This window comes from Lithobates pipiens, unplaced genomic scaffold, assembly GCF_037356315.1.
Source record: "Lithobates pipiens isolate NorthernLeopardFrog02 unplaced genomic scaffold, aLitPip1_a1.2 Scaffold_63, whole genome shotgun sequence".
NCBI lineage: Eukaryota > Metazoa > Chordata > Amphibia > Anura > Ranidae > Lithobates > Lithobates pipiens.
The window spans coordinates 1,074,519-1,091,977 of NW_027507885.1; the positions used below are offsets into that span (position 1 = coordinate 1,074,519).

General features: G+C 50.1%; 1 protein-coding gene across 3 annotated transcripts; it reads left to right on the forward strand.

Annotated features, from left to right (window-relative positions):
* Positions 1-1,203: 1,203 nt before the first annotated feature.
* LOC143958894 (acyltransferase PGAP2-like) lies at positions 1,204-16,340 on the forward strand (the record flags this gene model as incomplete). 3 transcript variants are annotated; one of them, XM_077467875.1, is given in 4 exon segments in its annotated part: positions 1,204-1,444; positions 3,916-4,022; positions 5,547-5,655; positions 15,823-16,340. In XM_077467875.1, coding segments are annotated over 4 exon segments (588 nt in total), but the record flags the coding sequence as incomplete, so codon positions are not given.
* Positions 16,341-17,459: the final 1,119 nt, after the last annotated feature.

Sequence of the window (17,459 nt, forward strand, 5' to 3'; positions counted from 1 at the left end):
GGAGGAGAAGATAGAGGAGGCTGGGGGAGAAGATAGAGGAGAAGATAGAGGAGGCTGTAGGAGAAGATAGAGGAGGCTGGAGGAGAAGATAGAGGAGGCTGTAGGAGAAGATAGAGGAGGCTGGGGGAGAAGATAGAGGAGAAGATAGAGGAGGCTGGAGGAGAAGATAGAGGAGGCTGTAGGAGAAGATAGAGGAGGCTGGAGGAGAAGATAGAGGAGGCTGGAGGAGAAGATAGAGGAGGCTGGAGGAGAAGATAGAGGAGGCTGGAGGAGAAGATAGAGGAGGCTGGAGGAGAAGATAGAGGAGGCTGCAGACCATGAAGGTAGAGGAGGCTGCAGACCATGAAGGAGGATGGCTTCAGCTCATTATCACTAAGGTGGATTCCTCCAATGCCCCTTGGGAAACACAGGAACCCAACAACAGATGGGTTATACTGCCGCTTACTGGAGATCCAGAGACTGACAAGCAGAAAAAGTTGTAAGCCACCCCCCCCTTTATAACTCCTCCTCTACCCAGCATGCACTACCCACCTATAGTGACTTCTCTTCTCACCTCCAGCCATCTTCTGCCCCAGCTGCCCTGTTGTGTGAGGACTTGGGGTCTGCTCTCACTTTGGGATTAGTTGTTTTTGGCTTCCCAAAGGCACACATGAAGACCGTCCGGTTGTCTCAGGTGACCTCGGCCCATAGTCTCCTAGCGTCTCAGGAGGCATTTAACTTCTGTTCTCAGGAGGAATTGCCACCAGGATCCTGGGGCCCCTTGTAGGTTCGTAGTCATTAGAGTCATCAGCAGCTCTGTCAGCTGGGGCCCTAGACCTTCCCGATGTCCATATGGACCTCTTTGTCCGCTTTGGGCTTTCTGTCTGTTAGTCAGGCCCAACCCCAGGCAATGTTCGGCCCCGAGGGTTCTTTTGACTCTCCCTTTGGGATAATACCTTGTGAGGCGTCTCGTGTTTCCTTGATATCTTTATACAATGGTTTGTCTGGTTTGGTCTTTTTCTCTTAGACCAGTTGGTCTCATCTAGTGGCCTTGGTTGGTGTATGGTTCCCTCTGGGTGCCGTATTTTCCATGGCTTTTGCCCTGATATCCTGGTTTGACATCTTGGAGCGCAGTCTTCACTTTGGGGGTCTTGTTATCTATGGAAACAATGGGGATGTGGGGATTTGAACTGACCCCCCTTATTTTCTGCTTACTCTCTCCAGGTTCCCAACTACCTGCCCTCCATAAGTGCAGCGATTGGTGGAGTCACCCCACAGCGGTACGTCTGGAGGTTCTCCATTGGGCTGCACTCTGCACCCCGTCTTCTGGTGGCTGTGGCTTACCTGAACTTTTATGTGGGCACCGGAGTGTCCTCTTGGGCCTGCTACCTCAACTTCCTGCTCAACGTGGTGGAGATCCTTTGCCTTCTCCTGCTGACCTACGTATCGTCCAATGAGAACCACGGTAAGGCTGCCTTCTCCGCCATTCAGATTCCCGCTTTGTGTGTGTAGCGGCCAGAACCCGTTGCAGGGCGGCCTTGACTTTATGGGCTTACCGGTTACCTTCTCCTGGCCCGTTCTTCCACGTCTAGGGGTTCCCAGGGTTGATACCCAACGACTTGAACGCTGACACAGATGATGTCCTTTTTAAAAGGTTTTATTTTGCAGTAATAACTCTCAATTAACACAGTCTCTCTCTTAGGGAACAGAGGGCACGGGGTGAAGAACTCAGGCACCTTGAACTGCAGGTTTAGTAAAGTCTCTAATTCCACCCAGAGAGTAGCCACTCGCAGCTGGGCACTTCAAGGCTGAACAGATCTCTAGCCAAGCTTTTCCTCAGTACCTGAAACGTTTCCCGTCTCCTCAATGGTACTGGAAAAGTGTGAATTCGTCAATGTCCTTCCCAACTCAGTATCCAGACACTTCTCAGGATGCCACTTGCCGGCCCTCCTCCGAAGACTCCTCCCCGATCACTTCCATGAGCTGCGGTGCCTCTCCAAGCCGAGAGCACACCCGGACACCCGGACACCTTGAATCCTCCCTCAGTTACTGCGCCTCGGACCAGCCGGTTCCGAGACTTGGGAACGGACGGATCCTCACCCCACACCAGACGGGTCTATCAGGGGCCACTGACAGGAACATGTTGCGGGGTGTCGAACACCCCGTGACCAGGACCCCTCACAGGGCTACCCCGGTCCTGGAACCAGAACAGACCACACGGGCCTCACGAACAACTCCGGAACCCCGAACACGTGACCCACATCTGTTTTAAGTACCCCCCTTCCCAGACTCCTCAGTGGGCCCCGGCACTCCACTGATTGGCTCAGAGAAGGCCGATACCTAAACATCCAACCAGACCTGGTTCTGACCTGTCATGTGCTCCTCACCACTCACATGACCAGGCAGAACTTCCAAACACAGCCCGGCCAGACTGGTGTTAAGGCCAACCTACACAATTAATCCTCCGATCCTTTATTGTCCTGAGGCCAAAAACTAAATTTACATGCATGTGCATTCTGGGGGGATTACCCTTGAACTGGGTCTGTACACCCGCTGTGCCCATTATGAGGGGTTCCCACCATCTCTGTGCTGAGTTCCCAGGTCTGTACACCCGCTGTGCCCATTATGAGGGGTTCCCACCATCTCTGTGCTGAGTTCCCGGGTCTGTACACCCGCTGTGCCCATTATGAGGGGTTCTCACCATCCCTGTGCTGAGTTCCCGGGTCTGTACACCCGCTGTGCCCATTATGAGGGGTTCTCACCATCCCTGTGCTGAGTTCCTGGGTCTGTACACCCGCTGTGCCCATTATGAGGGGTTCTCACCATCCCTGTGCTGAGTTCCCGGGTCTGTACACCCGCTGTGCCCATTATGAGGGGTTCCCACCATCCCTGTGCTGAGTTCCCGGGTCTGTACACCCGCTGTGCCCATTATGAGGGGTTCCCACCATCCCTGTGCTGAGTTCCCGGGTCTGTACACCCGCTGTGCCCATTATGAGGGGTTCCCATCATCCCTGTGCTGAGTTCCCGGGTCTGTACACCCGCTGTGTCCATTATAAGGGGTTCCCACCATCCCTGTGCTGAGTTCTCAGGTCTGTACACCCGATGTGCCCATTATAAGAGGTTCCCACCATCCCTGTGCTGAGTTCTCAGGTCTGTACACCCGCTGTGCCCATTATGAGGGGTTCCCACCATCCCTGTGCTGAGTTCCCGGGTCTGTACACCCGCTGTGTCCATTATAAGGGGTTCCCACCATCCCTGTGCTGAGTTCCCGGGTCTGTACACCCGCTGTGCCCATTATAAGGGGTTCCCACCATCCCTGTGCTGAGTTCTCAGGTCTGTACACCCGCTGTGCCCATTATGAGGGGTTCCCACCATCCCTGTGCTGAGTTCCCGGGTCTGTACACCCGCTGTGCCAATTATGAGGGGTTCCCACCATCCCTGTGCTGAGTTCCCGGGTCTGTACACCCGCTGTGCCCATTATGAGGGGTTCCCACCATCCCTGTGCTGAGTTCCCGGGTCTGTACACCCGCTGTGCCCATTATGAGGGGTTCCCACCATCCCTGTGCTGAGTTCCCGGGTCTGTACACCCGCTGTGCCCATTATGAGGGGTTCCCACCATCCCTGTGCTGAGTTCCCGGGTCTGTACACCCGCTGTGCCCATTATGAGGGGTTCCCACCATCCCTGTGCTGAGTTCCCGGGTCTGTACACCCGCTGTGCCCATTGTGAGGGGTTCCCATCATCCCTGCTGGATTAGTTTATATTAACGAGAACGTAACATAAGGATCTGAAGATCCCATAGTGGGTGGGAACACTCAGATCTGTATAGTATAGGGATCTCTACCGGAGTCCCTCTGGCTGGAATGACTGACCCTTTAGTACTCCCTGCTGGCTCCTGCACTTAGACTTCCAGTCATTCTCTCCTCTTCTCTCTGCAGGGATCCATCAGTTGGCGTTTTCATTCTTCATGTTCTTTTCTCTCGGTCACATGATCACAACGCTTCGCATATGGAGGAAGAGCAGGAAACTTTCTGTAAGTTGTGAGGTAAGTGTGAGGACCTCCTCCATCCCCCACCCTTCTCCTAATGAAACTCGACTGACACGTCCCATCATCCTTCATGCCACTAACACGCAGCAATGCCTGGCGTTATCCACCAATCAATCTCACCCCCCCCCCACTGTGTCCTCCCAACCAATAGAAGAGAATTTCAGAATCTCGCACACACCTGGAGAAGGGAATTATTATCTCTATAAGACGGGAAATGTAAAGACGCCATCACACTACATCTTCCTTCCCCCAAATCAGAATTGGTCCATGTGTTATATGACCTGTCCTCTGAGGGGCACGTGAGGCCCATCCCCTGAGGAATATTTAGGGCCTGTCCTATGGGGGACACGTAATGCTTGTCCTCTGGGGAAGTTGTAAGGCCCATCTTCTGAGGGTCACGCAAGGCTTGTCCTCTGGAGAATACTTAGGGCCTGTCCTATGGGGGAGTAGTAAGGTCCACCCTCTGAGGGACACGTGAGGCCCGTTCTCCGAGGGACACGTGAGGCCCGTTCTCCGAGGGACACGTGAGGCCCGTTCTCCGAGGGACACGTGAGGCCCGTTCTCCGAGGGACACGTGAGGCCCGTTCTCCGAGGGACACGTGAGGCCCGTTCTCCGGGGGACACGTGAGGCCCGTTCTCCGGGGGACACGTGAGGCCCGTTCTCCGGGGGACACGTGAGGCCCGTTCTCCGGGGGACACGTGGGGCCCGTTCTCCGGGGGACACGTGGGGCCCGTTCTCCGGGGGACACGTGGGGCCCGTTCTCCGGGGGACACGTGGGGCCCGTTCTCCGGGGGACACGTGGGGCCCGTTCTCCGGGGGACACGTGGGGCCCGTTCTCCGGGGGACACGTGGGGCCCGTCCTCTGAGGGACATGTGAGGCTTGTTTTCTGGGAAATATTTAGGGCCTGTCCTATGGGGGACATGTAGGGCTTGTCCTCTGGGGGAGTAGTAAGACCCATCTTCTGGGGAACATATAAGGCCTGTCCTCTGAGGGACATGTGAGGACTGTCGTTTGGGGGACACGTGAGGTCTGTCCTCTGAGGCCCGTCCTTTGGGGGGCACGTAAGGCCCATCCTCTAGGTCAGGGGTTCTCCTGTCTCTTCTCTCTCAGGCCTCCAGCAAGCTGCATATCCCCCAACCTCCCACAGTGCTGCCCAGCTTCCCACAACCTCCACCAGCCCTCTACAGTGCTCCCCAGCCTTCTCCAAAAACCTCACCACTTACAGGGCCACCGAGTCTGCTGTAGGGACCCCTAACCCCCATCACAGCCCCCCACAGTGACCCCCTTTACAACCCCCACAGTGACCCCCAGCCCCATCCAGAGCCCTCCAGCATTTCAGTCCATGTTTTCTATTCCCGTTCTTGTATTTTGTGAGTATAAACGTTTTTTACTGTTGGGACATGGAGGGTTTTGGAGGAATTCCCCCCGGGGGCCGGTCTCAGTGGAGACCCCCTTGGTGTCGGTGACTCTTCCTGTGTCTGTGGACCCTACAGGTGACATTTTCCTCTCTTTGTCTCAGGAGCGGAGGTCCTACACCTATAAGAAACATCTCTTCCTCTTCAACCTTCTGGCGTTCCTGATCTCCATCGTGTTTTATTTCCGCCACAACATGTACTGTGAGGCCGGAGGTAGGGTTTCGGCACGGGGGGAACTCGTACATCGGGGGGGCTGATCTATATAAAAGGTCAGAATTGATGATTTGCTGCATAATTCAGTCCATCAGTTTTTTTAAAGCTTCCTTTCGTCAAATTTCTACTTATTTTCCCAAGATTTTGTCAAAAGTGAATTATTGGTATTATTTTATAGAGATTTTACTGCTTTCTACAGATTAGGATAATTGTAGGGGTGCGGGGATGTGTAGATTAGGGGAGGGTTGAGGGGCGGGGAGGTGTAGATTAGGGGAGGGTTGAGGGGCGGGGAGGTGTAGATTAGGGGAGGGTTGAGGGGCGGGGAGGTGTAGATTGGGGGATGGTTGAGGGGCTGGGAGGTGTAGATTAGGGGGAGGGTTGAGGGGTGGGGAGGTGTAGATTAGGGGAGGGTTGAGGGGCGGGGTGGTGTAGATTGGGGGATGGTTGAGGGGTGGGGAGGTGTAGATTAGGGGGAGGGTTGAGGGGCGGGGAGGTGTAGATTAGGGGGGAGGGTTGAGGGGCGGGGAGGTGTAGATTGGGGGATGGTTGAGGGGTGGGGAGATGTAGATTAGGGGGAGGGTTGAGGGGCGGGGAAGTGTAGATTAGGGGAGGGTTGAGGGGCGGGGAAGTGTAGATTGGGGGATGGTTGAGGGGCTGAGAGGTGTAGATTAGGGGGAGGGTTGAGGGGTGGGGAGGTGTAGATTAGGGGAGGGTTGAGGGGCGGGGTGGTGTAGATTGGGGGATGGTTGAGGGGTGGGGAGGTGTAGATTAGGGGGAGGGTTGAGGGGCGGGGAGGTGTAGATTAGGGGGGAGGGTTGAGGGGCGGGGAGGTGTAGATTGGGGGATGGTTGAGGGGCGGGGAGGTGTAGATTAGGGGGAGGGTTGAGGGGCGGGGAGGTTTAGATTAGGGGGAGGGTTGAGGGGCGGGGAGGTGTAGATTAGGGGGAAGGTTGAGGGGCGGGGAGGTGTAGATTAGGGGGAGGGTTGAGGGGCGGGGAGGTGTAGATTGGGGGATGGTTGAGGGGCGGGGAGGTGTAGATTAGGGGGAGGGTTGAGGGGCGGGGAGGTGTAGATTAGGGGAGGGTTGAGGGGTGGGGAGGTGTAGATTAGGGGGAGGGTTGAGGGGCGGGGAGGTGTAGATTAGGGGGAGGGTTGAGGGGCGGGGAGGTGTAGATTAGGGGGAGGGTTGAGGGGCGGGGAGGTTTAGATTAGGGGGAGGGTTGAGGGGCGGGGAGGTGTAGATTAGGGGGAAGGTTGAGGGGCGGGGAGGTGTAGATTAGGGGGAGGGTTGAGGGGCGGGAAGGTGTAGATTGGGGGGGGGGGCATTGTTACATGTCTTACTATGTGTGGTGATTGGTCCCTGATCTCGAGGAACTCATCGTTTTCTTTCTTGTACATCACGGGACACAGAGCCACGGTAGTTACTGTCTGGGTTATATGGCACCTTCAGGTGATTGGACACTGGCACACCCTAGACAGGAAGTTAAATTCCCCATATAATCCCTCCCCTTACTGGGAGTACCTCAGTTTTTTCGCCTGTGTCTTAGGTGTTGGTCACGAGTGAAGATGTGCTGGGCTGAGCTCCACTGGAATATTCCTTGCTGGGGCAATCCATGCAACCGGATCCATTCAAAGTGTCTTTTCCAGGCTGAATTGAATGTTACCCGGGCCTCGTGTCCGAAGAAACAGGGTTTTGGCTGTAACGCTTCTCTTTTTAGAGAGCTGGACCCCGAGATCCAGTATTTGTTTTTTTTCAGCCATATTCCTGGCGGGGTGCTTTACAGGCCCAGGGCTGTGGATCCCCCGATAAAAAGGGGCACCGGTTCCTGAAGGTTTTCTAATGGAGCCCACCGTGAGAGGTGAAGATTGGGTCTGTTGCCGCAGAATCCTGCAGCTGGATAAGGGAAGGGAGATTCCTAAAGAATTTTTCTAATTCTTGTGGGTTTTATCCTTTAAAGTAAATGTTGTCATGCCTATAGTCACCACCGGGGGCTGTGAAGAGCCCATACCTGTCCATGCTTGTCAGTCTCACTCTGTGTCACAAGCTGCACTCTTCCTCCGGCCCAGGCTCCAGGTAAAGTCGTGGGAAAGGGGGGGAGGGGTTTCTTCTCCCAGGAATATCACCCCTCAGGTAGCTCTCCTCCAGGCAGAGGGAGCATAGCATTAGACGGCGGTGTAGCGCGCCGCTCCCGCCACCATTACGGCAGTGCCCTTCGGCAGCTCTCCTCCTCCTCCCCCCAGTCCTCCTCCATGCAGTCCGGCCAGGATCGGAGTCCGCTCGTGTGGGAAAACGCTCTATTTTGAAATAGATGAGGGAGGGGGGGGGCGCGATAGGTGGTCGGAGGAAGGGGGCGGGGCTTGGCGTCAGTGCGCTTCAGCGTTCACAACCCAGGCTGCGTAGCTATAAAATGCACCTTTTTTCGGGTGCATACAGCTGAAGGAGGGACAAAGAGCGGACGGGAGGCATGTGAGTGGGTGACACTGGCATTCCCAGGCACATTTACTTTAAGCAGAAATTGAACCATCAGAAGAACAGCGCATCAGAGAGACTCATAGTCTGATGTGAAAAGCATAAAAACTATTTATTAAAATGAAAAAGAAAAAAACTCAATAAAAGACGTCTGATCCTCCAGGGATCTTAAAACCTTTACATCAGTCAATCACGACAATAAAACAACAGTTGCTTGATGATAAGTTAACCCTGGGATCTTCTACTCGTAACTTTGAGATGTTGGTAAAAACAGGGCTGTGTTGCTAGTGTAGTCTATTGTACACGTAGATTGAATGATTGTGGGTGATTATCTCCCAGAGGCAGGGGGAACCAGTGAAGTTCGTATATAGGTGTAAATAAATGGTTGGAACTGAGTTCCCAAAAGACACTCACTTTTGTTAATGGCTGGACTGTAGGGCTGGGGCGCCGTCACGCTGAGCTGGAGGAGTGGAAGAAAAAGGGTCAATCCTGCTCCCTGTGCTCCGGGACGGAGGTGCAGTAAGCGCTGAAGGATGTTAATCCAAGTTGGACACAAGGTGGCGTCCACCTTGTGTGTTGGAGAGGCTTGGAGCGCAGCGCTTCGCTTGCCCGAACGGTTGCGGGTCACTATTGGTCACGTGGAAGGCTCCGTAGCGAGGGGGGTTGTTGTCATGCCGACCGGCCTGCTAACATGTTTCGCGCGCATGCGCTTTATCAAACAGCTTGTTTTATTGTCGTGATTGACTGATGTAAAGGTTTTAAGATCCCTGGAGGATCAGACGTCTTTTATTGAGTTTTTTTCTTTTTCATTTTAATAAATTGTTTTTATGCTTTTCACATCAGACTATGAGTCTCTCTGATGCGCTGTTCTTCTGATGGTTCAATTTCTGCTTTCTTCCACCATGTCCAAAGTGGTCTAGCAGCTGCACATTGAGACTAATTATAGGCCCTCTATGAGACAACAATTAACCTTATATTTGGATAAAGCGTTCTCTACAAAAGGTTTTTTCCATTTGTGCGCCAAGAACTTTTGTTTTTAACATTTACTTTAAGCATCAGGCTGAGCTTAATAGCAGCGGCAGTTGCTGGACTATTGGCTCAGCAGCGGGTGCATTTTTTTTGGTGGTACCTCTGCGTTTGTGCTCGGCCCTATGACCAGAAGAGGTGGTTCAAATGCCGCAAAGACACAAAGGAGTCGCTCTCAGGTCCTAAGGACCCCTCCCCCAGCAACACCATCCCATACTAAAGAGGCTGGTCAGAGTGACCCATCAGGGGCTGAAATTGCTTCCGACACTTCAGCCCCTGTCTATATAACTGAGAAGGTTTTCTCCTCAGTTATGAGTGGATTGGAGGAAAGATTAGTGGCTTTAATCACGTCTTCATGGAGTGGAATAAAATGCATTAGGCCCCCTTCTACCACCCAGGATCCCCAAACAGAGGGACACTGGCAGGGGGAAGATGAATCCCCCCATCAGGGGACCGTGAACAGGCTGATGACTCCCCTTCCGAAGAATCGAGTGGGGAAGGGCCTTCTTCAGCTTCACATGCTGAGAAGTTGCTGGTGCATTCTCTTACTGAAATGGTCCTGCTCCACATTTAAGCGTCGGTTGAAGAGCCCACTTCTTGCTGGGGTTCATTGCAGCCCCCTCAAGCCTTTGCGTGCCTTTCCTGTCCATTCATTACTAGAAAAGCTTATGTATTGTGAGTGGGGTCACCCAGATAAGCACTTTTTCCCTCCCTAAAAAGTTTTCAACGCTTTATTCTATGGAGGAAAAATTGACAAAGATGTGGGCTACACCAGCAATGGACGCTGCTACATCCTCTGTGAGTAAAAGTTTGACTTGTCCGGTTGACAACGCTCAAATGCTTAGGGATCCAACCGATAAAAAGTTGGAATTCCTGTTAAAAAAAAACATTTTCTCTCTGGTAGGTTCAGCGGCTCAACCTGCAGGGGGCGGCAATTGGGGGTATGTCAATCCTTGAGAGATCATTTGAAACAAGTACTCAAGGTTTTTCCTGAACAGCAGGCCTGGGAATTATCCGAGCTGCCAGCGGCTTTGTGTTTTCTATTGAGATTCTATTCTTCACACCTCTTGCGTTACGCTTGGGTTTGTACATAAGCGTAGAATCTGATGGTTAAAAGGTTGGTCAGCCGAAGAGCCATGCAAAAAGCTCCTGGCTGGTTTTCCTTTCCGTGGTGAAAGGCTGTTTTGGGGAGGATTTGGACAAATATATCCAAAAAATATCAAGTGGGAAAAGTACCCTTTTGACAGTTAAGAAAAAGAGTCCCTCATTTTAACCGGGCCTTTTCTCCAGGGCCAGAGGCATCGGCCTCCAGGCAATCGCGACGGCCTCCACTGTCAGGTTCAAGAGGAAAACTTCAGGGTCAACCCCAGGGACAAAAGAGGACCTGGGGGAGGAAATCTACAAGACAGAACGCTAAAGCCTCTTTATGAAGGGGCGCCCTGCCGCTCGTTGGAGTAGGGGGAAGACTTCTGCAGTTTTCAAAAGGTCTGGCAGGAAGAACTTTGGGACAGATGGGTGGCCTACACAATAGCTCTAGGGTACAAACTAGAGATCCGAGAATTCCCATCTCCTTGTTTCCTCAGGTCAAATGTCCCCAAAGATCCAGAGAAAAAGAAGTCTCTCTTTTTAGCATTCGACCAACTTTTGTCCCAAAAAGTGATCATGGTGGTCCCCATGGAAGAGCAGGGGTTGGGGTTTTAGTCAAACCTTTTCACAGTACCAAAACCAAATGGAGATGTCAGACCCATTCTAGATCTCAAAGATCTAAACCAGTTCCTGAAGATTCGCTCTTTTCGCACATGGAATCTATCCAATCTGTTGTCTCCGTCCTACAAGGGGGAGATCTTCTGGCATCAGTCAACATCTATTACTACTATTTTCCCCGCTCACCGGAAGTATCTGCGTTTTGAAGTAGAAGGACTTCATTTTCAGTTTGTAACTCTACCTTTCGGTCTAGCTACTGCACCTCGGGTGTTTACAAAACGCATGGCCCTTGCTCTGTCCAGATTAAGGAATCAAGGTATAACAATAATAGCATACCTGGACGACCTGCTCTTAATAGACCGGTCGGTAGTCCGCTTGGATCAAAGCGTGGTAACCACAGTCAACTACCTTGAATTCCTAGGTTGGGTCATCAACCTAGAGAAATCTTCTTTAAAGCCAGTAAGAAGATTAGAGTACTTGGGTCTGGTCATAGATAAAGCCCATAAGAAGGTGTTTTTACTCCAGGCAAAGATCAGCACCATAAAGGAGCTGGTCCAAAGGGTCAGGGCAAAGAAGGGGCCTTCTATTCACCTTTTGTATAAGGTTGTTGGGGAAGATGGTGGCTTCATTCAAAGCAGTTCCCTACGCTCAGTTGCATTCGAGACTGCTGCAAAACAGTATCCTATCGGCCTGGAACAAGAAGATTCAGGAACTGGATTTTCCAATGCCTTTGTCAACAAAAGTGCACCAGAGCCTCAGTTGGTGGAGGACATCCGAGAATCTGCAGAAGGGGAAATCCTTACCGGTTACCTGAAAGGTGGTAACAACAGATGCCAGCCTTTCAGGTTGGGGGGACAGTCCTGGAAGAAGCATCTGTCCAAGGGAAATGGCCCAGAACCGAAAGGACCTTACCCATCAATATTCTAGAGCATGGGTCTTCAAACTATGGCCCTCCAGATGTTCAGGAACTACAATTCCCATCATGCCTAGTCATGTCTGTGAATGTCAGAGTTTTACAATGCCTCATGGGATGTGTAGTTTGGCAACAGCTGGAGGGCCGTAGTTTGAGGATCCCTGTTCTAGAGATTCGGGAAGCGCGTCTAGCCCTAAGGGCCTGGACATTCAGGATACAGAATTCTCCTGTCAGGATTCAATCCAACAATGCCACAGCAGTGGCTTATATCAATCACCAAGGGGGCACCAGAAGTCAGGCAGCCCAGGGAGAGGTAAACCATATCCTAACCTGGGCAGAAAAACGTGCAGTGTATTTTGTGCCGTCAATCAACATTCCAGGGGTAGAGAACTGGCAGGCAGACTACTTAAGGCGCCAGCAGTTGCTCCCGGGGAAATGGTCTCTTCACCCCGACATCTTCCTGGCTATGGGGGAGATGGGGGATCCCGGATGTAGATCTGTTTGTGTCCAGGTTCAACAACAAAGTCAACAACTTTGTGTGAAGAACAAGGGATCCACTCGCATGCGGAACAGATGCGTTGGTGACCCCGTGGGATCAGTTATCCCTGATTTATGCATTCCCTCCTATTCTGATGCTACCTCGACTTCTTTGCAGGATCAGGCAAGAAAGGACGTCAGTGGTTCTTGTGGCCCAGAAGATCTTAGTATTCAGAGCTCGTAAAGATGGCTGTAGGGGCCCCATGGACCCTACCACCACGTCCAGACCTGCTATCGCAGGGACCCGTGATCCATCCTACTTTACAAATGCTTAATTTAACGGTTTGTCTATTGAAACCCACGTTCTAAGGAATCGTGGGCTTTCAGACTCGGTGATACCTACCTTGAATAATGCAAGGAAGCCAGCTTCCAGAGTCATTTATTATAGAGTCTGGAAGGCGTATATCTCCTGGTGTGAATCCAGGGGTTGGCATCATATAAAGTATGGCATAGGCCAGGGATCTGCAATTAGCGGGCCTTCAGCTGTTGCAAAACTACAAGTCCCATCATGCCTCTGCCTTTGGGTGTCATGCTTGTGGCTGTCAGAGTCTTGCTATGCCTCATGGGATTTGTAGTTCTGCAACAGTTGGAGGTCCGCTAATTGCATATCCCTGTCATAGGTAGAATCCTTGCCTTTCTGCAAATGAGCTTAGAGATGAAGCTGGCCTTGAGTACTATCAAGGGCCAGCTCTCGGTATTGTTTCAACGTCCGCTTGCTTCACATTCTTTGGTCCAAAGCTTTATACAGGGGGTAATGCGGCTTAATCCACCGGTTAGAGCACTTCTGAACCCTCGGGAATTGAATTTAGTTACAGCAACAGCCTTTTGAGCCGATAAGACACATTCCTTTGGTCCTTTTGACAAGGAAGCTAGTTTTTCTGGTAGCCATTTCTTTTGCAAGAAGGGTATCAGAGTTGGCGGCGCTTTCTTGTAAAAAGCTATATTTAATCATTCACAAGGATAGAGTAGTATTGCGTCCTCATCCTAGCTTTCTGCCAAAGGTGGTTTCAGGTTTTCACCTAAACCAGGATATTGTTTTACCTTCATTTTTTCCAGAACCCTGTTCTACGGAAGAAAAGTCACTACATTCTTTGGACGTAGTGAGAGCGTTCAAGATCTATTTGAAGGTGACTGCTCAGATTTGGAAAATGGATGTTTTGTTCGTGTTGCCTGAAGGTCCTAGGAAAGGACGGGCAGCATCAAGATCCACTATTGCCAAATGGATTCAGCAGGTAATTATTCAAGCTTATGGCTTGAACAGGAAGGTTCCACCTGTCCAGGTTAAAACGCACTCCTCTAGGGCTGTTAGTGCTTTGTGGGAAGTGCATCACCAGGCCTCCATGGCTCAGATCTGCAAGGCCACAACTTGGTCTTCAGTCCATACTTTCACCAGATTCTATCAGGTGGATGCAAGGAGGTATAAGGATATTGCCTTCGGGCGCAGTGTACTGCAGGCAGCAGTATAGGCCTTCAGGTCTGATTGCACCCTACTTTTGTTTGTCTCCCTCCCCTCAGATCGCATTGCTCTGGGACATCCCATATAGTTACTATTATGGCTCTGTGTCCCATGATGTACGATAAAGAAAACAGGATTGTTATAACAGCTTACCTGTAAAATCCTTTTCTTGGAGTACATCGCGGGACACAGAGGTCCCTCCCCTCTTTCTTGTTACATGTGTATTGCTTTACTACAAAACTGAAGTACTCCCGCTAAGGGGAAGGGTTATATGGGGAATTGAACTTCCCATCTAGGGTGTGCCAGTGAAGGTGCCATATAACCCAGACAGTAATTACTGTGGCTCTGTGTCCCGTGATGTACAGTGCCTTGCGAAAGTATTCGGCCCCCTTGAACTTTTCAACCTTTTGCCACATTTCAGGCTTCAAACATAAAGATATAACATTTTAATTTTTTGTGAAGAATCACCAACAAGTGGGACACAATTGTGAAGTGGAATGAAATCTATTGGATATTTTAAACTTTTTTAGCAAATAAAGAACTGAAAAGTGGTGCGTGCAAAATTATTCGGCCCCTTTACTTTCAGTGCAGCAAACTCACTCCAGAAGTTCAGCGAGGATCTCTGAATGATCCAATGTTGTCCTAAATGACTGATGGTGATAAATAGAATCCACCTGTGTGTAATCAAGTCTCTGTATAAATGCACCTGCTCTGTGATAGTCTCAGGGTTCTGTTGAAAGCGCAGAGAGCATCATGAAGACCAAGGAACACACCAGGCAGGTCCGTAATACTGTTGTGGAGAAGTTTAAAGCCGGATTTGGATACAAAAAGATTTCCCAAGCTTTAAACATCCCAAGGAGCACTGTGCAAGCCATCATTTTGAAATGGAAGGAGTATCAGACCACTGCAAATCTACCAAGACCTGGCCGTCCCTCTAAACTTTCAGCTCAGACAAGGAGAAGACTGATCAGAGATGCAGCCAAGAGGCCCATGATCACTCTGGATGAACTGCAGAGGACTACAGCTGAGGTGGGAGAGTCTGTCCATAGGACAACAATCAGTCGTACACGGCACAAATCTGGCCTTTATGGAAGAGTGGCAAGAAGAAAGCCATTTCTCAAAGATTTCCATAAAAAGTCTCGTCTAAAGTTTGCCACAAGCCACCTGGGAGACACACCAAACATGTGGAAGAAGGTGCTCTGGTCACATGAAACCAAAATCCAACTTTTTGCCCACAATGCAAAACGATACGTTTGGCGTAAAAGCAACACAGCTCATGGCCCTCAACACACCATCCCCACTGTCACACATGGTGGTGGCAGCATCATGGTTTGGGCCTGCTTTTCTTCAGCAGGGACAGGGAAGATGGTTAAAATTGAGGGGAAGATGGATGCAGCCAAATACAGGACCATTCTGGATGAAAACCTGTTGGAGTCTGCAAAAGACCTGAAACCGGGACGGAGATTTATCTTCCAACAAGACAATGATCCCAAACATACAGCAAAATCTACAAAGGAATGGTTCACAAATAAACGTATCCAGGTGTTAGAATGGCCAAGTCAAAGTCCAGACCTGAATCCAATCGAGAATCTGTGGAAAGAGCTGAAAACTGCTGTTCACAAACGCTCTCCATCCAACCTCACTGAGCTCCAGCTGTTTTGCAAGGAAGAATGGGCAAGAATTTCAGTCTCTCGATGTGCAAAACTGATAGAGACACCCCAAGCGACTTGCAGCTGTAATCGCAGCAAAAGGCGGCTCTACAAAGTATTAACGCAAGGGGGCCCAATCATTTTACACACCCCACTTTTCATTTTTTTTATTAGTTAAAAAAGTTTCAAAAATCCAATAGATTTCGTTCCACTTCACAATTGTGTCCCACTTGTTGGTGATTCTTCACAACAAAATAAACATTTTATATCTTTATGTTTGAAGCCTGAAATGTGGCAAAAGGTTGAAAAGTTCAAGGGGGCCGAATACTTGCACAAGGCACTGTACTCCAAGAAAAGGATTTTACAGGTAAGCTGTTATAAAAATCCTATTTTTTTTTCTTTTTCTCTGTAGTGTACACCATCTTTGCCTTCCTGGAGTACCTGGTTGTCCTGTCCAATATGGGTTTCCACATGACGGCCTGGTGGGACTTTGGCAGCAAAGAGCTTGTGATCTGCTCGCCAGAGGAAGACAAGCGAATCTGAGAGGGGCGCATGGTGCTGGTCAATCATTCCACCACCCCCCGTCACCAGAGGCCTCATACTCCACGCGGAGCCTCCTTTACTGCTCTGAAGACACAGCAGAAGCCTCAGGCGGTGGAAGCTGGACGTGAAGATCCACGAGATGGTCCCACCACACCGGGGATCCTCCCGGCATGGCGCCGTGTTCAGTTTTTGCTTTTCCTGCAGTGAGCGGCTCCGAGTTCCAGAGTGTCTGGAGGGTCGTGTTTTGTGATTGGTCTATTCTGAGACAGTTGGTGTGCGGTGGGAGGAGATTATCGTTTCTTATAGTTAACATTTTCCGGTGATTGTACATTTTGGAGTTTTTTTATTTTAGTTTTTTCTAATAAAGTTTGAGAAAGAGAAAAAAAATTTGGGTAAATTTATTGTTGAGGAGATACAAGACGGAGGAGATGCCTCTCACGCATTTCTCCCCCAATTGCTCTCATCACTTGATCCCTATTGGGAAGAAATGTATCAGATGCAGGAGAGGCTCTTAATGGTGACATAGTAAGGCTTTGTTAGTTTGTAATACTTGCAATAAAGCTTGTCGGATATAAAAGGAAAAAAAAAAAAAAGCAGTGGAAGTGCCGCCTGTCTGTACACGAGCCGACGCGCTGCAGCTCATGGTGGGACTTTGTCAGCAAAGAGCTTCTCATCTCCCAATTGGAGGAAGACCAGCGAAATATTCAGTTATTTGCAGTTTATGGTGATTGTGCATTTGGAGTTTTTTTCAATATAGTTTGAGAAGGGAAAACAGACTCATTACTAGACCCTCTCCTATGTCCGACGCATTTCTCCCCAATCACTGTGACACACGGTTTGTTTAGTATGCCGTTCAGGCTCAATCACTACGGGGGAGTAAAGTGGGTAATGCTGCAACCATGGTAGGAGTGCCACCAAGGGCCGGAGCTCATCACTGGAAGGATGAGAGGAAAGATCTCTGGTGCCGCAGATCCACAGAGTCCTATGGTGGAACCCCCGTGACTAAAGCTATGGGCGGGGGGGGGCAAAACACATTGGAGGCGTGACATGGCGGGAACCCAAGCTGAGGTCTCTCTTATTACCAACATAGGACTCGGTGGATGTGTGGCACCAGGGATAATTTCTCTCCAATATTCATCGCTCTGCCCCCTACTGGGAAGAGACGCGTTGGACGTAGGAGATGACTTACCGGTGACATACGGTCAGGAGGCAAACTGAGCCCCCAAGTTTAGGCCCCTTTCTAAATAAAATCGAAGTCTTAATTTTTGGTGATAAGATAATTATTATGTAATAGAACAACAGAAAACAATCAGAAAAAAAAAAATTCAATACAAAAATATTTTATATATATATATAGTTTTTGAAATTTCTTTTTTTTTTTTAATTTCTCTACACAATTGTAAGATTTTAAAGGATGATTTGTAATGATAAAAATAAACATTTCCTGGAATAAAGATGAGTTTCTAAGTTTATATTTTGCACATTTCTTTGGGATACATTTTGGAG